We start from the raw sequence: 22,474 nt of genomic DNA on the forward strand, positions 1-22,474 counted from the left end.
ATATATGAAATTTTAGCCATGTATGTCAGAAACCAACCACTGGTAATATGGTGATACAAAACGACAGGAAATTCGAGATAAATGAAAATACAAACAAAAAATTCTACTGTATCGTGTAGTATAAAAAAAGTAAGCGTTATGCAATGCAAACGAAATTTTTTTACAGTTTAGAACTTATAGTGATATTTGAGTAAGAGTTGTTCAAAAGGTATCTACTAGAAGTGTCTATAGAAAAAGGGCGGGGGCTAGTCATACAACCCCGTTATTTTACATTGTTGCAATTGCAGATTGCCCTTATTCTTAGGAGGGCCTCTCATTGGATGTGCACGTGTACCCGGTCACGTGACAATATATAACAAACGCTACTGGTCGTTTTGTCCCTTTAACATTACGCGTACGTCATAAAATTTGCGGTCACGTGATTATCGGTCGCCATCTTGGCAGTTTTCGACGACGGAGGTAAGAAGGATCCGTGACGTCGAACCCAAATAAACACAAAGTATATGTGAATAATTTCGGTATAAAGACGGTGTGTATCGAGTGCCGAGGGAGTCGCGTGTGTCTGCCCAATATTTCTCGGTGCTCCGAACGGTCAGTGAATTTAAATAGCGCGGCATTTGCGATGCGTGTGTGTTTCGATTATTGGTCCTCTTTCGGGGGGATAACCGCGATCGGCCAGCGACCACCACGGCAGCTGTTCGACAGCTAAGCCAGCCCTTACGAAAGAAATGGCGGGAGCTTTCTAAATTTCGATAAGCCAGCGAACACGTGCGCTCTATTCTGTCTCAATCGTAGATAAAAAAAATCATTTATACGGCACAGCAACAGTCTTGCGATTGATTTGTTGAATTTTATGATTTGTACAGTTCTGGTACTGAAAACACAATATAATCAGGGCCGTGACCATCCTCTCAAACGCCCTGCGCTTCTCCCCCTCCTCTTCCCCTGTACTTGGACTCCTCTTTGGATAGACTTCAGTTAGATTCCAACGAAAGTTGTTTCGAACATATACATGTACTTCAGTCTTTGCACTACTTGTATAACCCTAAATGCAAATAAGGTTTCGTCGACAAGAAAATTATGATCTGTTTGTAATATATAAACCGGTAACAAATAACAACAAATGTGTAACTAAATTATCGTTTCGGTAAAATATCGACATTTTTCATGAATTGACAATTATGAAGTGAACCTCAATTTTATGTTTTGTTGCTTTATTCTGATGAATGATTCGAATGATTAAGTCGTTTGTCAGTGATTTATTTCGATTTAAAACCATATCAAAGTGTAGTGTTTATTCTTTTAACCGTGTTATCTTCGTGCATTATAATTTCGTCTACCGAAGCGCGTCATCAGTAAAGTAAAGAGTAGAGTTCGTCTACCGAAAAAAGAAGAATTATTTCATTCCGTGAATCGCGAGTCCTGAGATCGTTTCTAACTTGATTATAAATAAAACGTTACAAATATACGATAATATTTATAAATTCGATTACGCCAGTTGTTCTGTTTTTCATTTTACCGAATCTAGATCCTCACTGAATACAGTATCTAAACAGTGTCATTAACTGTCGTTTAACGCGATTCTTGTTTTCGAAAGAAAAAGAAAGAAGAAAGAACCGACGCGTTCAACATCAAAAGTACTTAATCAATATCGTTGTTTGAGTATGGTTTCGAGTGATGGGGATTTCATTCGACCAATGAATGTTAGCAAAAAAAACAGTAGGGGCTCTCGTAATAGTTCAAAATAATTTTACTTCCTGAACGAATAACGTGGGTATTCCTGTAACGTGCGTTGTCGCGATTAAAAGTGTAACGACGATGAAATAGACGCAGTGAAATCGTGAGAAAGCTACGTCTCTGCACCGCGACCCCTTCGCTCCATTTCGTCTCCGCTTAACCCTCGCCAAGAAAAGAGCCCCACGACTTTGCGACGGCCCTGGGCATAACTTTTTAACGTTTCCAACGTCGCTCCTGCCCTCTGGCGCCTAATTTTCAGCGATGAATGTTCACTATTTACAGGTTTTGTGAATAAATCGTGTATCGTGCGTATAAGGACGAATCGTAGCTCCGACCGCTGCCACTGAAGATCGCGGATTGTGAAAATGTCGTGGTATCAGGGAATCGTTTAGGAGAGCGAAACGGTATCAGGTGCGTATATTTGTGCCTGGTGACAGGATATGGATGGAGTTCGTGCGCGTTCCATCGCTTGGTAGAACCACCGGGATACGTGAATAGCGAGTTAAGTAGCACGAGACATGGCCTGAACCGAGCATAGTGAATGGGGTTCTTCTTATCCCGGATTACCGATTTCTCAAACTCTCTTCTTCACGTTTTTCCATGCTTTGAGGAGCATAATTATCGTCACTTCAAACGATGCATCGGGATGAACGTTGGTGTAGGTTAAAAGTATGTTCTCAGCATCTTTTTTAAGAACATCGTGTGTCCTTCGAACCGATATGTAGAGGGGCATTTATCATCATTTCTCTAACATTCATATAGTAGATTAGTCCTCGGATGAACTTGTATCGTTTCGATAGGAGAACAAACGAGATAACTGAGAGAATTCTTATCGAATATCTCGGATAAAGAACGCTGCCACGGGTGGATCTCTACAGATAATCTAATAGAATGGTCCGCGTTTATCTAGTTCCTTCTTCGTCATATACGTTAACCCGTGTTAGAATGTTGATCGGTGGTTTTGCCTTTTCGTGTGTCTTCTTGTAATTGCAAAGTGTTAAATATTTTTTTAGTGGTAAGGTGTAATTTGCAATATTGGAGGAGGATTTCCGTACGTCATGATCGGATTCGGTGGGTCATAGGGTTGTTCTGTAGGTGGTTGGTGTGTGTCCGTCCGGCATTTAGTATAGAGTTAGGAAGGTTGTGCGCTCGCGCGCTCGCTAGTGGATGGTGAGTTTGAGATGGGTTGCGTCGTATAGATACGCGTACGATTGTTGCGATGTGTTGTTGGTATAGATATGCGTGCATGTGTGTATGAAAGACGAAAGTTCGATGTGGTAAGCTGTAGGTATAGGTGGTAGGTTGGTTGGTGCTACGAAGGTTGAGAGGAGAGGTACACGGAGGGCTGACTGACTGGCTGGCTGGCTGGCTGGCGCTCGGACGCGGTGGCTGGCGAGTGCAGGTGACTGACTGAGAGACGCTAACCATTCAAGCTACTTCACAGGACTCTCCTTGTCCGTTCGTTTCTATCCACATATTCATGGGTGACTCCCTGTCCTTTTAATCGCTTCTCTGGCCACGAGTAATTAAGGTTTCTCGAGTGAACCGCACAGATCTAAGCAGCACGCCAACTGGAAACCGACTTACCACCTAACTTTGTTGGTTATGGGAACAAGGAAATAGGAGTACGGAATTCACAGCGCCATTTTGAAAAATTCGGCCCCGCTAAAAATTCCCTCCCTCTCCCCCGCCCTCGCGTTCATGTCGTGGATGTAATGAATCGCGTCGTGCCCACGAACCGCTCACTCTTGTGTTCTTATTAATTGTTTAGATCAACTGTACAGTGGTAGCCCCATGGAAGGCACGTTGGAAGAACCCCCTGTTAAGGACTCATCTCAGGCCAGTCCTGATAAGGTTCTCAAAGGTATGCTGTCCTCTGCTTGGAACTATTTAATCAACCCTTCTGTATTGTCCAATATATTTATTTTGTATCTACTCAATGCTTGCTAAAATTGATGCTTGAGGATAATACTGGGGTTTTGACACTTTGGATTTCTGTTTCCTTCTGAATTGTTGAGTTGAATATTTTGTGTGTCGTGTAGCTAGATATGTCTTGTTCGAGTTGTATATAGACTACTCTTACATTGTCATATACTTCTGTGACTCTACTTATTCTTGTTGACTTATGCATTAGTAATGTATAATTATTAATGTTAATTAGCACATTTTATTGATTTATGATAATGAGACTAATATTCCATAATTTATTTGTATTTATTTCTCTTTTTTTTTTAAATATGGATAGATGGATATGTTTAAGGTGTATAATAGATTACTGATTTATATTTGATATTTTACAAACAAATGTTATTTGTCTAAAAACATTTTTTGTGTTTTACAGATATTGTGATACCAAATGGAGTTAATGGAAATTATAATGACAAAGAAGGATTCACTGATGCAGAGAACACATCTAATCTGTCAAAAGAAACAAACAGTGCAACAAAAGAGGAGGGGGAGGAAACTTATGAAGAAGAAGAAGATGATGAGGATGAACGCAGAATGGAGGTTGAAATTGAAGATGGGGATGTAGAATCAGAAGATAGTGAGCAGGATAGCATAGTACAGAGTAGGAGTAGAGGGGGTGAAATGTTAGAGTCAGGGAATGACTCTAATACAACTAAATCACCTGAGGGTGTCAGTGAGACGAACAATTCTAGTGAAGTGTGTAATACTGAAGACAAGTGTAAAATCACATCTTGTGAGGCTATGGAAGTTGATGAACAAAGCAACAACTCGGATGTTGAATGTCTCGATGAGAGCATAACAGAAATACAATTTGATACTGACGATGTGTTCACTATGAAGAATTCTTCCCATAAGGATAACCAGAATTTGTCAGGCAGTAGTGATTTACAACAACTTAATGACAGTAGCGAAATTACAGATAATACCATGGATGGGTCCGATCTGAAGATTTGTGAAGAGAATGGAAGTTGTGACAGTCCTGATATTGAAGAAATAACGGATAGTGCAAAGAATGGTCATAATAGTTCCCCTGAGCGGGCCAACAAAGATCCTACAAAACAAAGGAAACCAAGGAAACAATTAGACCTTAGTAGTATTACACCACGAAGAAGTTCTCGTAACATAAAGAGGACAAGTTATATAGAAAAGGAAATAGAAGAAGAAGATGTAGACGATGATGGTTCTGACATAGAAGAAATTAAGCCTGAAGATCCTTTGGCTGGTATTGATAGTAAAGATAAAGAGAACTCTAAACTGAAATCTCCAATCAAGAACAGTAAAACTACTATTGTAGTTAATGATACCAAGCGTTTGGTAGAAATCGCAGCTGGTAGTAAATCAGTGAAAGGAGGGAAGAAAGAACCCACCTTAGTTATCATAGACACAAATTCTATTCTTTCTGGGCGTGGTGGTGTTCCTGTGAGTAACAATAAGCCTCATCATTCTGTCTCCAGTTCCAGTTCTTTCTCAGTAGTACCCATGGGTATGACAACACAAACAATGTATCCTAATATGAGGACAACTATTACACCAGTCCCAATGACGTCAAAAACTGCACAGTTAAGTCCTAAAACAAGCAGTATGACTACAGTAACACCTGCTGTACCTCCTATATTACCTACTTTAACTGATGATATGTTCGTCGTAGAGGCACCATCTTTTATAGTACCATATGTATATGAGAAGCCACCTCTCAAACCATTAAAAGATTTTGTCACAAAATTAGAACATTGCTTAGAGGAAAAAGAAAAAGAAGAAAAAAGCAAAAAAATTGAAGATAATAAAGAAGAGGAAGGCAATGAAGACTCATTGGATATGAATCAAAAAAATAAAGATAAGGGTGATGACAGCGAAAATGAAGGAAGCTCTAAGGACAAAAAGGATGGAGAGGATAATAAAGGAGGTGAAAATTCAGTAGACTTAACTGAATCTGGATTTAGTAATATAAGTGATAAACAAGATATCAGGCATGATGATAGAAATAAGGTAATGACATACTTTGATTTACCATTGGGCAAATTTTTCATGCAAATTGGAGTGAATCTTGTTCAAGAATACGTGCAAACGGATCTTTTACGGACTCAAAAGCGTAAGCAGGGCAAAGGTAGTACATCGGCTGAAACTCAATTAGCTATAAGTTCACTCATCAAGAACTTAGAATTTAGTAAAGAGAATAACGAACCATTCCACTTAGAATTGAAGAAATGTGAATTCTGTAGTTTTAAAACAGAATCGACTTTAGTCATGCAGCATCATTTAGAAACTCCGCATATGCGCAATTACGTTTACAAATGTAACTTTTGTCCGATCGAAGTGCGTAGTCCTCACGATATTTTGTTTCACATGGAAGCAGAACATAATACTCGTGGAAGGTTGGAACGTGGTCCAGCTTTTCATCAATGCCCTAATTGTCCATTCGAAGACAACCAAAAAGGCAAATTAACTCGGCATATACTTGCTTGTACGAAAAAATTCAGACCAGAAAAGAACTTAGAGCCGGCTGCAGATTGGGAACCGCCTGCAAAAATTCCAAGACTAAATCGTGCCCGACCTGTTGGACCCACTAATCCCAATGCACTTGCTGCCATGGCAATGGGTAGTAAAGGACCACAGCCACTTCTGCCAAAATTACTTCCTGCTCCAATCACAGGTCGTGGAAGAGGACGGCCACCTATGCAACCAAGATACTCAGATATGAAAACATTGCGACCAGGTGGAACGCAAATGCGGCAAGGTAATCCTCTAGTATTTGTAATTGGTAATAGAATATTGAAGTGAATTGCCATATCGGTTTATACAGATGATTATAATGCATTCTTTTATGTTTCAGATAATGTTACAGGAATGATGTATCGTCCAACTTCTTCTGGTTTATTGGTCCCAACTTCATACCAATTTGGTAGCAACCAAATATTCCAGGTAAAAGTTACTTTACAGAATATTTTTTTTGTACAAGTTAATAAAAACAAAAAGAACGGATCAAATTTTTACTTTTAGTAGCAGTAAAATTACTGCTAAAATTAATGGTATTATATAAAGAGGTCAATGATAATTATGCGAAGTCATGCCCCTGACATGTTGTATTTCAGTTGTAATGTATAGCGCACTTGCGAAATGCATAATGCACTATCCCTGTGCATTTGTATTCCTTCTAAATTATATACACATAACAATACATAAAAAATATATAAAGATAGTAATATTTTCTTTAATGTAATGAGATTATAAGTAGGGCCATCTGTGGATATCATATCTTTTATTTATCAAAGCAACTAATTTAGTTTAGTAGTTACATTATTATAGTGGAATTTCCTAGTTTTTTAAAGGCTGTATTTTACTTTCTTGTATCTTGCACTCATTTAATCAAACCTGTGATTTCTATTTTTCATTTATTTCTTGAGAAGAGTATGGTAATTTTATGTGGGTCATTTGACAAATTCTCGGAGTGAAGTAGAAAGACAACTCATATCATTTTACAAATATTTCTATTTTTTAATGTAATATTCCAATTTCATAGATCAATGTTCTAAACACTCTTGAGAAACTTGCATTCGAATTCACGTCCTATCATATGTTAGGAGAATGAACAAAATGAAAATCTTCGATAAACTAAAAATTTTAGAACTACCGATATCATCTACACTTTATGTCGAGAACTTTTCAAATGACCCACGTATTCTACATATGATTCGGTTTATCCTTTTGAGTCAGTATTAAAGTATATGTACGTAAGAAATACAGGTCCACAAATTCAAGTAAATAGAAAAATGTAAGAATTAGTAAAAGAAATATATGGGTGGTGGCAGGTGGTGGGTGGCTCTGGGACTGTCATGTCGGCTGTCTCGGGAGTGAGTAGCAGTAGCGGCGGCAGTTCCGGTCAACCCACACCCATTGCACTTGTACCCAACGTAATCGACTCTCTCTCTAGGTTGTCCTCGTCACAGGTAAATAAATGTTGGAAACTACCAAGGAAGGTTTCATTGATTTTGTAAACTTTGTGATCGCATGAATGTGTTCTGCAGGTGCAAAAGGCTTTTATATAACCAATTTCTTAAAATCTTCTATCATTACAGCTACACATAATTGCTTATAGGGCTTAATAATAATTTTCAACTTATAGCTACATATCATTAGCGTGCAATGCAACTAATTATAAGATCATTGGTTTCAGTAATGTATTTTTGTCCCTGTAATATTAGTTCATTATGAAAACACTATTGATATAATGACATGCTTTTTATATATTTCGCCAAGGAACTGAATGGCAACTTATAAATGTAAATATACTTTCCAACAACCATTCTATGTTACCATTATTGTCAGAAAATATTAATAATTAATCATTATTATTATGTTTAAATTACAGAGACACAATACAGTATTCACAAATAATATGTACACCTTAATAATTAGTAAAATTCATATGAATGAACATTACATACAAATATAGCTTTTTAAAAAATTATATCACTGTTCTTATTACTCTATGCAAAACACAAAAATATTTTGAATCGATAATAAAAAGTGTAAGGTAGAAAATTTGTTATTTGTATTATATAATTTTAGGTGAACATTACTTAATGCAATTTAATACTTCTTATAAGAATATATTGACTATCTTATATATGACTGCTTTGCAAGTAAATAGTATGTATTATGTTTTTCAGAATTCAACAGCCAGTCCCAAAAATCCTACAGCAAAGCTGCTAAGTCAACCAAGTATATCTATAACCCCACTACCACGTACAACATCTCAGACCTCTATTCCTGGATCTGGAACTTCTTCAAAGTCTGGAGGGAAGACTACATTTGTTATATGTGAGATCTGCGATGGTTATATTAAGGTAAATTGTCTTTTTAAAAAGATTGTATAAGACTAAAAAAATTAAGTTAAAGTACCGCGATACGTAATGTATGGACTTTATCTGTCGTGTAATGTTATACGTTCTTTTCAGGATTTAGAGCAACTACGTAATCACATGCAATGGATCCACAAAGTAAAAATACATCCAAAGATGATTTATAATAGACCTCCTCTGAACTGCCAAAAATGTCAGTTCCGATTTTTCACAGATCAGGTATATAATACTGCATCATTCCTTATAACTTAATTTCTCTCCTATAGTACTATAATTTAATTTATAATAAGTACAATTACATATCGATGAAAATAATAATTTTACGTACATATTATACCCCTTGGATAATTTAGAATTATTGGAAGTGTAAATACTTGAAATCTTTCTAGAATATTGAATAACACTTTCTTTTGCAATTTCTTATACATAAAAGGTATAACAGTGTGATGTGTAATTACTACAGGGTCTCGAAAGACACTTACTCGGGTCTCATGGATTGGTTACGTCCAGTATGCAGGAAGCAGCAAACAAAGGAAAGGATGCTGGTCGCTGTCCCGCCTGTGGCAGGGTAAGTTTATCCGTTTCATGTTGGTGTAGCATTTATAATCGTGCATTTTGGAGATGAAAGACAAAAACAGCATAACACACCTAAGAGCTATGAATCTTAACTTTTTAGGTATATCAATGGAAATTACTAAATCATGTTGCGCGAGATCACGGAATGACATTAAAACCTGCGCATCTATCTTATAAATGTACAGTTTGCACTGCCACGTTTGGAATGTATAAGCAGTTCGAAAATCATGTTTATTCGGCACATAGTGTCGTAGCTAAGAGAGTAATGGATAAGAAGAACACACCTTCATCTCCATCGTCCAGATCCAATGATTCCCTTCTGAAACCATTGAAGATCAATGACGAGATCACAATTATTCCACAACCAGCAAAACCTACAACCAGGTCGGGTGCATCTCAAGGCAGAGGAAAATAGCAATGATCAGCAGAGTGATACATGTGTCTTGTCTTAATGAATTTCACGTAACAATTTTGTGGTACTCCATACCGGTCATTGTTAATACACAGTGACTGACGTGCCGTGTACATGTGTATGCATATTATTGCTTAAGATGCAATTACAAAACAAAAAACACATAAACCTACAACTCTTGGCAGTAACAGAAAAAAAAACAACTAGTTGATTGCGTAATAATATTCCATCAATGATTATACCGATATATTTATTTAAGAATTTTTATTGTTGTTATCGGACATACATAAAATAGACTGTAAAAATATTAAAGGGTGGCCTTCAGTCTAATTCCTTGGTTAATCCTAGAGCTGCATACTCTCCTGACCTATACACGCCTATGAGAAAAAACCTTATAAATACTAAGTGTATTTACATTTTATGCGACACTCACATGTCATACTGCGAATCACTCTTTAAATAGCAAATTCACTATAATATAAATTCATTTTCTAAGACAAATATATTTGAATTAATTCTATTTTGTTATTAATGCTAATACGATTGCGTAGGGCAATGAACGATAAAACACTGTCCTTAATCTTATATAATCGATACGTCGACGCATCATGTTGCGGAGAGCAATTTCTGAACGATATACGAAATAACAAATTGTACTAATTAACCAGAGTGCCCTAGACTGTCCCGCGCGGTATATACTTCTGGTATTATAACGGTACCACACTGCAATCTTTTTCTATCATGTGTACACTTACTTTTTCTTTTTCTAATTTCGCCATCGTATCTATTCTTTAAGCGACGAATTTAGAACTCGATAATTCGCTGCTTAATTTGTAAACATTTCGTGAAGTTGCGTGTATGAAATAAGTTATGATATCAAAGACTTTTCGAGTTGTAAATTGTATCTATTTCTATAAGTTGAAATCTTCGATGGCAAGAATTGTAATAGAAAAACATTCAGTTTTATTTTTGCGCTTTTATAAGAACAAAAATGTACATTAACATAGAATATAATATAAACGATTATATCAATAAAATAGGATGGCACACATAATGTGTATACATTTTTTTTTGTTAAAAAGGAAAAAGGAAATGAAATTTATCATGGAACATTGAACTTGTTAACAGACGTCGCGACACATATATACATATTTATGTATGTATATATATAATATCCAACAAAATATTATATATATAAATATGTAAAATTACTTTAGTATAGCGATAGCGTGGTATAAGAAGAGACAGTTACTTATCTTCTTGTATGCACTCTGGATTGATAATAGGCTTATACCAATATGTAGATAGTTGAAAAGAAAAGTAACAAGTTTAATTTAATAATTTCGATTCGTTCTCGATAAGTTTTGTACGTTTATTGTAGACGATAATTTTAGAGGGAAAAATACCGCATCCGATAAAAGAAAATAACATAGTGCGTTTTTGCACTGTACGGCTGTATTATTTAATTGTACTACTTGCCAGCAGCTTTCGTGGCAAGCCATGTTGGTAAAACAGAGAAACATTCATAAACGTAATTACAGAAATATATAGTTTACTGTAATAATTTGTACAATATTATATGATTATTAAAATAAAGTGTACCAACATTGTATTAGAGTGTGTGACTTATTTGTTAAACCTGCATGAAGTAATTCCCTTCTAACACATCAATTAACTTTAAAAAATTAAAATGTTCATATAATTTTTAACAACTGTCAATAATACCATTTTTTGTAAATATATTAGTCTTGAAAAATACTTACAAAAGATCACGATAATCATATTAATCATAATAGTTGGATTTTTATGCAAAATGACATTTTCAAAAGTAATTCATTAAGACAAGAGCAAATGTAGCAATTTGTTCCTTCTCTTAAATATCTTATTGGATTAAGAAAAAAATAGAAAATTCATGGCATCTAAATAAAGTTTTGTTTTTTATTGTATTTCACAGATGCTATAAATGCATGAAATCCGTAGTTTAATAACTATTTATATAAACACTATATGAAATGTATGGATTCATGAATTTTACATTCTATTTATTCTATTAGTAGTATAAGTTATTGACCTAAACATTTGGATATATATATTACATTAATATATAATAATTAATGAAGTAAATTAAATAGTAAATAAATGAAAGAAACTGATTTTACCTCAATATTAATTCAGTTAATTTTTACCAAACAAATCAACGTATAATTTAGAACGCACAAAGTTGTAATACAAGCAAATTTCGTCTTCATTTAAAATTGAATTCCACTTCCGGCGAAATTACTATTGTCAATTGGCCAAATTTGCGAATATTCAGTGAAACATTCAATGTTGCGTAAAAATATATTTTTATGTTTTTCAATTATCAAATTTATTACTGTTCCATTATAATTTATGTTTTTACATACTTATTGATCTCTCGCGAAGGAAGCAATGGTTTCTGAATGTGTAAAGATTTGGCGGGTAACGATGTCGCATCTACGTTTGTGAATGCAAGCTTCCGACCGGGTGTTTTGCTTTGAAGCTAAAGTCGTTGAAGAAGCGATATTGGAACAATGAGTGCCGATTTGCCGTATTCAGTTGAATATGCGAAGAGTTCACGCGCTTCGTGTCAAAATTGCAAGAATTCTATTCAAAAGGATTCACTGAGACTCGCAGTTGTTGTACAGGTACACGTTATGAAACACGCAGAAAATGTTCGACATACGAGTATATCAGCATTGGGTTCGATAATAAATTCCTAAATCTACAATATCTTTCATTAGCTCATGTTTTGCATTTTTAATGACATTTAACCAGAATTATTATTATCACATCTTGAAGTATGTTCTACGATAATAACATTAATATGCGACGCATTTGTAAGGATTCACGTGCTCGTTCATTTGGCACGCAAATTCGTTGTTTGCCTTCATTTTAATTTTAATATGCCTATGTGTTATGAGCTTCAATTTCGTAATAATCATTCTTCAATTTTGTTAGTGTATAATTTTAATACAACAGTCCATGAAAATATCACTTCAAAATTAATATCTGACAGAGTACTTTATAATTTCCACTTTGTAAATTTTTAGAGTCCTGTTCATGATGGAACAATACCAAAATGGTATCATCCTCACTGTTTTTTCATTAAACAGAGGCCCAAATCTATTGCGGACATTGCTAATTTTGATAATATTCGTTGGGAAGATCAGAAAGATATTAAAGAGAAAATTGGTTTGTTTTGTAATACATTATCAATAATATCTAATCATACAATAAAATAGTTTGTGCTATAATTAACAAGATCTTCATTTTTTTTTATGATACTGGGAAATTACCTAATCAAATTACATGATTTGAAGGAAAAGTATTAAATGAAAAGATATTTGACAAAAAGCAAATTTTCTTATAATTTAAGGTCATGTTTTTTTTTAATTGTATTGTATAGTTTCATTTATAATCCTTTATAGTTGATATCAAAACATTTACCTTTGAAAATTGATCATTTTTTTTCAGTTGACCTTTTTCTAGTATCATAAAAAACAATTTAGATATTTGTAGTAACCATAATACTTGTTATATTCTGTACTGTAATTTGTTTTTTATAGAGGAATCACTTAAGCTTCCAGCATTACCTGCTGGGAAAGGACGGAAACGTGCTAGCTCTGCAAACAATACAGGTCCTACAAAGGATTATTTGGTCCAATATGCAAAATCTAACAAATCAACTTGTAAAGCATGTGAAGAAAAAATCGTACAAGGTGAAATAAGGGTGTCAAAAAAAGATTTTGAATCTGAACATGGCAAAAGATATGGAGGTATAGACAGGTGGCATCATCTTGACTGCTTTGTGAAAGTAAGGGAAGAGTTTGAATTCTATGCAGGTGGTGATGCACTACCTGGCATAAAAGATCTTTCCAAAGATGATCAGAAAAAAGTTAAGACTGTATTGCCAAGTATAAAATCAGATGGTGTTCCACCAGTTAAGAAAGTCAAGGATGAACCAGAAGATACACAAGAAGAGGAACAAATGAAACAACAGAATGACGAGTTGTTTAAAGTTAGAGACATGTTGTCTCAAATAAACAAAAAAGACCTTATTGTTATGTTGGAAAAAAACGAGCAACAAGTTCCACAAGGAGTATCAAATGTAAATATAAAGAACAATGTTACCGATAATTTTTCTCTTTCTGTGAACATGACTTCCGGGAAGATTACCGGATACCGATTTGATTCCCGGTAGTTTGACGCCATTCCACCCGGTTAGGGGTGGAAAGACGTTCCGCGTATCCCCTTTTAGTCGCCTCTTACGACAAGCACGGGGTACTGTTGGTGTATTCTTATCCCGACCAACAGGGATAATGTTACCTATAATTTTAAATAGCTTTATAAATGATTCTTAAATTCTTTGTTACAGTTACTAGATCGCTTGAGCGATATTATCTGCTTTGGTACTTTGAAGCCATGTCCAAAATGTACTGGTCAGCTTGTGTACAATTCAGGACTTGGATATAAATGCACTGGAGATATGACAGAGTGGACCAAATGCGAATATGTGACCCACGACCCTAAAAGGAAGAAATGCTCAATACCATCGGATTTGAAACAAGAATATCCAGATCTGTAAATAAATTGTTTGGTTATTACATTTATAAATTAATATATAAGATATCGATAATAAAAAAATGAATTATTTCTTTAAATATTTCACAGGAAATCTTTGAAACCAAAAGTTAAGAAAAGATTGATAAAGGTAACTGCGCCATCAACGTCCAGTTTAGTAAAGAAAGAAGATACAGTTGATTCTGGACCAAAAGTCGAAGCAAAGCCGAAACCGTTGAAGCACATGCAATTCTTTTTCATGGGACGTACGAAAAAAGATAGAAATGCTTTGAAGAAAGACATTCTTCTCTTAGGAGGAGAGGTAATTACAAAGCTCAATGAAAATGTAGCCGCTGTAATATCAACTCAACAGGAGATAGACAAAATGAGTGACAGGATGGAAGAAGTCAAATCACTTAATATTCAAGTTATCACTGAAGATTTTGTTGAAGAAGCTAAAGAATATACAAAGCCGGCTGTCTCACTTATTAAAAAGAAAACGATTTCAAGCTGGGGTGGTAATTTGTCTGATAGAATCAACATTGTAGCAGAGAAGTCGTCTGCAAAGAGCAAGGGTAAAAGTAGCTTTGAAAAATCTGGATCTGGAAAAATGAAACTGCAATTAAAAGGTGGTGGAACTGTCGACCCTGATAGTGGTTTAGAAGATGTGGCACATGTGTATCAGAGCGGTAAAGACAAGTATACTGTCACGTTGGTACTTACAGATATACAAACGAAAAAAAATAGTTACTATAAGCTGCAGACCTTGAAGCATGATAAGCAGAACAAGTATTGGTTGTTCAGGAGCTGGGGTAGAATAGGAACAACAATTGGTGGTACAAAATTGGAACAGTTATCATTGGAGGAATGTATAGAACAGTTTGAATCCCTTTATGAGGAAAAAACTGGAAATGTTTGGAGTCAGAGAGAATATTTTGTTAAAGTGCCTCAGAAGATGTATCCCGTTGATATTGATCACGGTGAAGAAGCTTCCACAAAGCTACTAGACTCTGATATCAAGAGTGACCTAGAAAAACCAGTTCAAGATTTAATAAGATTGATATTCGACGAAGTGAGCATGAAGAAAGTAATGGCAGAATTTGAAATTGACACAGAGAAGATGCCACTTGGAAAACTATCTAAGAAACAAATACAAAAAGCATACTCGGTATTAACTAATCTACAGGACTTGTTAAAGAACGAGAACACTGAACGAGTTAATTTGGTTGATGCGTCTAATAAATTTTACAATTTAATACCTCATAATTTTGGGATATCTGGACCAAAAGTGTTAGAAAATATTGATGAAATTCATCTGAAATGTGAGATGTTGGACGCTTTGCTCGAGATGGAGATTGCCTACTCTCTTCTACATACACAGACGGACTCCTCAAAGAATCCACTAGATGCTCATTACAAACAATTGAATACAGACATAAAAGTACTGGACAAAGAGAGTGAAGAATACAAGAATATTGAGCAATATGTTAAGAATACTCATGCTGAAACTCATAAGCAGTACGACCTTGAAATCGAGGATGTATTCGTTGTGAAGAGACAGGGAGAAGATAGTAGATATAGGCCATTTAAGAAATTACACAATAGAAAGTTACTGTGGCACGGTACTAGAACAACCAACTATGCTGGTATATTTTCTCAGGGATTGCGAATAGCGCCTCCAGAAGCTCCCGTTACAGGTTACATGTTTGGTAAAGGTATATATTTCGCAGACATGGTTTCCAAATCTGCAAACTATTGTTGTACAAATAGCGAAAATCCAACTGGATTATTGTTACTTAGCGAAGTAGCATTGGGTAATATGTATGAGAGATACGCAGCAGATTACATTGAGAAATTACCAAACGGTAAACATTCAACATTTGGTCGTGGTCAAACACAACCTAATCCTAAACAGTCTCACACGACAAAGGATGGTGTTGAAATTCCATACGGTCCACCCGTAACTGTGAAACTTCCGAAATCATCAGCCTTGTTGTACAATGAGTATATTGTATATGATGTTGCTCAAGTGAAGCTGCAATATTTGTTGAAGACAAAATTCAAATATAGAACGTAATATTCTTAGATACAAGACTTTTAAGAGTATCAGAATACGTTCGTTATACCCAATAAACTTTGTCTTTGTATTCCATATATTTAACCTTTAGTCTGCCGGAAGTATCCCTTTTGAGATATTGACAAAATTCGTAATTCAGAAACAGTCCATATGTTACATATATATATATATACACATAAATTTTTAACCAAAGAATTACCACTTCTTTAATGGAAAAATTCCGGCCGTCTAAAGGTTAATTACGTTTGCCTCTACTACCTCTCGTATATAAACGTGTTAAGATTAGTCATCGTTCTGTGAATATATCTATGAACACTTTTGTATGGGTTGAAAAAATAAATTTATGTAAAATGAGCCTTTTTATTAGCATGCTTAACTTGGATTGCAACTTTTAAAAAATGGCAATGAACGAAATAATTTATATTATTTATTTGTTTGATACACATTTATTTTTTTTTTATCCACAAAAATTAGTATTCAAAATGGAAGTCGAAGTACGACTGATCAAACGTGTTAATACGAACATAACCGTCTTCTCCCCCTGTTGAAAAGCTACGACCATTAGGATGAAAAGCAAGAGAATTAATTGGGCCGAAATGTCCTTTTAATCGCGCGAATTCTTCTTCAAATACTAAATGGAAAAATCGTGAATCGAATTTTCCTTGACGAGCGGAAGTTGTTGTTACATCCATAGCATCTTGACCACCTCCAAGAACCACCTGTAAAAATACAGTTCTTGTAAAGTATGAAACGTGTTATTTCACGAACAGTGTGAACTAAACATACATGATCAAAGATAGGGGAAATTGTGGCTGAATTCACAGGTCTTTCTGTTTTGTATGTTTTTAATAACACTAATGATTCACTGTCAAACAACTTTGCTGTGTTATCTTTTGATGCAGTCACAAACATCGTACCATCTTTATTAAACTGCATATCGTTTATTTGAGATTTATGACTTTTAACACTTGACAGTTTTTTCGATGTCTGTGAAATAACATTTATGGATTAGTCATGAATATTATTGAAAATGGTAAATACATAATAAAATACTATTTACTCTGACATCCCACAGAGTAATTTCACCGTCTTCATGACCAGTAATAATTGTTTCATCTAAAGCACCCCATAAAATGGCAGAGATTCTGGGACCACTAACTGGAATTCTAGAAATTGCATCTTCCTGTGACAATATACCATCAACATTTCTGATGTCTATAATAAACATTTCACACTGTTGTCCTAAAGCTTTGTCTGTAGAGTAAACAGCAAGATCTGCTGAATAACTAAAGCTACATGTTCTCACTGAACTTTTTGTATTAAGTTGACCTATTTCTTTTCCTGAAAATGAATTAATAAATGAATGAACCAAATCAGTTACATAAATTAATTAATAAGGAAAGGTCACAACCTGAATGTGCACAAACAAACACAGAATTAATTGCCAGTGATAACCATTTGTATAAAAAACAAGAGCAATTACTAAGTTTCTAAAACAATGGGCAATACAAAAATACTTAAATAAAAGATGTAAGCATATTAAGTAGGTAAAAACCTAAAAGATATATTAAATAAAAGAAATAATTTTTTATAGGTTTTAAATTATAGTTTGTGCAAATACCTCATTATCTGTTACTTTGAACTTATTAATGAATATATTTCAATGTAATATCGTATAAACTGTACTTGTCTTGATTATGACCTTTTCCTATGAATAAGAGGAAATACAAACCAGTTTCACAATCCCAAACTCTTAATGTATTGTCACCACTGCCAGACATAAATCTAGTTGTGTCCCAGTTGACATCAATGCACCATACTGAACCATTATGACCATTAAAAGTTCCAAGACGTTCTCCGTTCAAAGAGTACCAAACATTTGGTTTTTTGTCTTTACTCGAGGAGAATAGTAAGTCTCCTTCTCTATTGTATTTAATTTTTGTGATGGCACGTTCATGCCCATGTAACATCAAAGGTTTCTAAAGTACAACAAAAAATCTATCATTGTTTGGTTATATTAACGTAACCATAAGACATTACTTAGGCGGTGACAACTTTAGATTTATTAACTAGATTACATATAGCAAAGAAAATTAATTGAATGTCAGAATGGTGAATCAATATTTACGAAATGAAACGCAAAAACTTAAGAACGTTTTAACTATTTATATTCAAAGAACTGTGACATGTTCGACAATAATCTAATGTCATCGAGGTTATGTTATCACATGTTTAAACATTTTATTTAAAGTTCATAATAAATCACCAAACTACAAACGATACATAAAATCATTGCTTTGCACGAAATAACTAACCATTTTATTTTGTATTACACAATTATATACAATGGTCAAAGAATTAAACAGATGAACACTCCACTAATCAGAACAACTAGAAAATCACAGAAAACGCTCAAGCTGGCTCAAGCGCTGAAAAGACACGAGTATTTGAATACATAGAAGTGATCCACATTCTGATGCGCATCAAGCCATTACCATATTGGTGAATTTACATGTACCTACTCGAATGATAAAATTATTTTTAGTAATGTTAAATCGTTTATTGAAGTTCTTTGAAGCTACACAGTGAATAAAGAATTATTAATTGTACTACTGTTAATTGTTATTTAATAAACAAGTAGAGATTAAAGACACTCGACAATCAAATTTGCCAAGAATAAAAAAGATTAGATTAAATATATAGACATTCATGTACGCTTTATAGGAATCAAATTATTCATTAAAGTTTCTTGCATGAAATGCTGCGGTTACCTCCTTTTATTAATGTGTGATTTTTAATTAAATGCTCATCAAATTACAACGCCTCTAACGATACGAAAACACACTATTTTATGTAACGAAGTGTCACATCTAGATTGCGAAAACTTAGTCCCGTTCCAAATTCCGGTCGTGTATACGCATTATTGAAAATCGGAAAAGGAAACGAAACTGAAACGGCATGTCTGAAGTTGTTGGCCAGCATGAAATTGATCAGAGCTATTGTTTCAAATGGAATGACTATCACAGTCATTTAACCGATGTAATCAGACAACTTCTGGAAGAGGATTGCATGGTGGATGTTATACTAGCAGCTGCCGGAGAACGCATTCATGCCCATCGTATAGTCCTCTGCGCTTGTAGCACTTTGTTTCGAGTAAACAACACTTGCATTTTTCTGCATTTGCCCTGAAAAGTCATAAACACGAAATCCCTTAATATTTAATAGTTACTAAACTGTGGATCTCATGCATTTATAACATACACGATTATCTAAATTTCAGTATAGTGTAAGAAGTTTAGTAAAGTTCAACAAGATTCTTATTTTATGTGGATTCTGATAAAACCCTTAATAGGGTTAATCAATTTTTGTTCAATCCAGTTCCTGTAAATTAATCCTGAAAAATCTATATTTGTATAATCATTTACAGTCTAATTAATATATTTAATGAATTACTTGCATCCTATTTTCTAAAGAATTAATCATCTGTTATTTAAAGTTACTTAAAAGTTTAATTGGTTTTATGACATTACATTATTAATGGTATTTTTATTTAGATGCTAATAGTTACTTGTTCTGAAGAAAACATATATTATGATATTCAAAAGTGTTGTACATATATCTATTTATGTTTGCAGGAGGTTTTGAGTCAAATAAATGAGGATCATCCTACAATAATATTAAGTGATATATCAGCACAGGATATAAAATCTATTGTTGAATTTATTTATCATGGAGAAGTGAGAGTACCAGTGGAAAATATTAGTAGTTTATTGGATGCTGCACGTTCATTGAAAATATGTGGTCTTATCGAGGTTGTTTTCTTTTAAACAATTTTTGCAATTTTAATATTTGCATAGTATTTGAATGTGATTACATATTTTGTAACATTACCTTTTTTTCTACAGATTGATGAATTAGATGAAAATGACTCAGTTATAAGCACAAAAGACTTCAATGATAATAGTGAAGAACCAATGACTGTTATTAGCGAGGCAGAAGAAAATGTTATTAACGCATTGCAACATAGCTATGAAGATTTAGATGATCAACAAGAACAGCAAGCCACAGATAATTCTTCTTTAAATAAAAAAAAGAAACGTAGGCGTGATACAACAAAGAGAGATTATAATGATGACATGTTAGCATCGGCCATCAACGACTTAAAGTCAGGGCAAACATTAATAGAAGCGTCATCTAAACATAATATACCACGTTCAACATTGTATATGCGTGCCAAAGCCTTAGGTATACATTTAAATGCATCAAGAAATGAATATCCTGCAGAGTGTATGAAGGCTGCTATAAATGCTGTAATTGGTTGGTATTTCTTATGTTTATTATTATGTTTGCTGCCATGCAGAAGGCTATTGGAAATAAAGCATAGTCTGTAGAAGATGATTTACAAAGTCAATGATGGTAGCAAGTCCATAAAAATAGTATTTTTTTGTATTATTCAGTTTATTTTATCAATAGGTGGATCCAGCTTGCAGCATGCATCAGAAATGTTTAGTATACCTAAGACTGTATTATGGAGACGAATTCAGAAGGAAGGATATCAAATATTGCGTTCAGAAATGAAAAGGTCCTATGGTTCTGATAAACGTGAAGCTGCAGTAAAAGCTTTAGAAAGGGGAGAGAATTTAACTAAAGTTGCACTTGAATTTAAAGTAAGCTTGTTAACTTTTAATGAAATGAGGATTTTTAAGTTGCACTGACTTTCTGAAAGTAACATTGGTCATTTTCAGATTCCAAAGACTACTTTATTCAGAGATAAAGCTCGGTTAGTAGATGAGGGAAAACTGCCATTATCGTTTTGGAAAAAACGTAAAACGGAAAATGAAGAATTAAAAAGATCTCGTCTGGAAGAAGCTGTCGCAGCCTGTAAGGGAGGCAAAATGTCGCAAGCGGCTGCATCAATGACTTACCATATTCCTAAAACGACAATATGGAGACGACTTCAACAAGATGGTAAAAAGTCAGAACGTTTGTTGAACTCGAGAAAGCAACGAACAACGGATTCGAAACACAACACAGAAATGAAAATCCAAAATGGATCCGATTTCACATATTGTGAGGTACTTAATACATTTTTAATTATTTTTCATTATTTATCGTATATGTATTATCTAATCGTTACTAACAAATTTGTATCGTAGGTATCGTCAGAAATTCCTATAACTTACATAGATGAAAATAGTATACCCGAGGATTCTGTGATAATATTAACAGCAGACGATATGGATGGACTTAATTTAGAGGAAGGACGACAAATTATTGTTAATTCAGTATGCATTCCTGTTTCTTCGTTTTTGAAATTTAGTAGTATTCAAATACACCCATTCAATTTTATAACTCTTTTTCTTCCAGGAATCAGTACAAGAATATGTACCTTGTACTATAAGCATAGAAGAAAATTCGAATTATTCACAAACAGAAAGTTAACACATTAGTTGTGATTCAACATCTAAAAATTGTTAATATTTTTTTTAATACAATATACAGAGTGGATCACTAACTCTGTACATACATCACAAATAATGTTGAAATCGCCATAGGTACAACAATGATGAAACTATTGCCACTTTGTTATCCCTTTTTTATATCTTTTTCTTGCTATTTGAAACAGCAGAAATGTTTCAGATGGACAAAGTCAATGATCCACCCTGTATAAACAAACATTAGAACATATATTCATCCATTATAATTTATTATTCTATGATTGTTTTATTGTTTTGCGTTCTCTATTTTGTATAAATAAGTCTGATTATTATGATTTTATATTGAAAAATGTATATTAATTTTCACTCTACATACAAATTATATTTTGTACGTTATAGTTTATTAAAATTCATGTATAAACGGAATTGTTTAGATATTTGCAAATTAATTCGATCAAATGGTGCAATAATGAACATGTACCCTAATAAAAATAATTTTTCTTAGAAAGTCAAAAATACCTTCCTGTGTTTATACATCGATGTTCCAATGTATTGTCTATCCTACTGCAATAGTCCTTCAGAGTGATTGGCTGAAATGAGAGTTCCTTTATGTTGTAATATTCAATTATATTGTATAATGGAAAGAAGTAAGATCCCGAAAATTATGTGTATATATTTTTTTATGTATTTAGACAATTTTAACGACAAATGAGTACTTAGTAGTATGGGAATTTTGTTGTAAATGATGCTATTATTTTTTCTGTAAAATAAATCTACTAAAAAATTTTTCACTGTAAAATAATGTATTAAGATTTTTAATTAAGAT

General features: G+C 34.0%; 4 protein-coding genes across 9 annotated transcripts; 3 read left to right on the forward strand and 1 right to left on the reverse strand.

The window, feature by feature from the left end:
• The first annotated feature begins 433 nt into the window (after window positions 1–433).
• On the forward strand, window positions 434–10,603 carry LOC107186649. 6 transcript variants are annotated; one of them, XM_015574566.1, is made up of 9 exons: window positions 434–459; window positions 2,020–2,148; window positions 3,509–3,601; window positions 4,079–6,439; window positions 6,536–6,624; window positions 8,373–8,549; window positions 8,661–8,783; window positions 9,028–9,132; window positions 9,241–10,603. In XM_015574566.1, exons 3-9 carry the CDS (start codon window positions 3,532–3,534, stop codon window positions 9,553–9,555), a joined length of 3,240 nt encoding a protein of 1,079 aa, XP_015430052.1. In that variant the 5' UTR covers window positions 434–459; window positions 2,020–2,148; window positions 3,509–3,531; the 3' UTR covers window positions 9,556–10,603. The 6 variants fall into 6 exon arrangements, with proteins under 6 accessions (XP_015430052.1, XP_015430051.1, XP_015430053.1 ...); XM_015574565.1 differs by having other exon boundaries at window positions 441–591; XM_015574567.1 differs by lacking the exon at window positions 2,020–2,148 and having other exon boundaries at window positions 441–591.
• Window positions 10,604–12,081: 1,478 nt separating this feature from the next.
• On the forward strand, window positions 12,082–16,280 carry LOC107186518 (poly [ADP-ribose] polymerase). Its single transcript, XM_015574401.1, has 5 exons — window positions 12,082–12,218; window positions 12,624–12,765; window positions 13,140–13,681; window positions 13,949–14,154; window positions 14,245–16,280. The coding sequence occupies exons 1-5, from the start codon at window positions 12,105–12,107 to the stop codon at window positions 16,208–16,210; spliced, it is 2,970 nt and encodes a 989-aa protein (XP_015429887.1). The 5' UTR covers window positions 12,082–12,104; the 3' UTR covers window positions 16,211–16,280.
• A 376-nt stretch (window positions 16,281–16,656) lies between these two features.
• Window positions 16,657–18,615, reverse strand: LOC107186560 (eukaryotic translation initiation factor 3 subunit I). The gene is made up of 5 exons (XM_015574455.1): window positions 18,526–18,615; window positions 17,943–18,189; window positions 17,271–17,551; window positions 16,997–17,197; window positions 16,657–16,929 (listed from the first exon to the last, which is right to left on the reverse strand). The coding sequence occupies exons 1-5, from the start codon at window positions 18,526–18,528 to the stop codon at window positions 16,681–16,683; spliced, it is 981 nt and encodes a 326-aa protein (XP_015429941.1). The 5' UTR covers window positions 18,529–18,615; the 3' UTR covers window positions 16,657–16,680.
• A 539-nt stretch (window positions 18,616–19,154) lies between these two features.
• On the forward strand, window positions 19,155–21,750 carry LOC107186571. The gene is made up of 7 exons (XM_015574466.1): window positions 19,155–19,363; window positions 19,846–20,022; window positions 20,116–20,527; window positions 20,684–20,877; window positions 20,956–21,285; window positions 21,367–21,495; window positions 21,578–21,750. Exons 1-7 carry the CDS (start codon window positions 19,169–19,171, stop codon window positions 21,650–21,652), a joined length of 1,512 nt encoding a protein of 503 aa, XP_015429952.1. The 5' UTR covers window positions 19,155–19,168; the 3' UTR covers window positions 21,653–21,750.
• The last annotated feature ends 724 nt before the right edge of the window (window positions 21,751–22,474 follow it).

Source organism: Dufourea novaeangliae, unplaced genomic scaffold, assembly GCF_001272555.1.
Source record: "Dufourea novaeangliae isolate 0120121106 unplaced genomic scaffold, ASM127255v1 scaffold65, whole genome shotgun sequence".
Lineage (NCBI taxonomy): Eukaryota > Metazoa > Arthropoda > Insecta > Hymenoptera > Halictidae > Dufourea > Dufourea novaeangliae.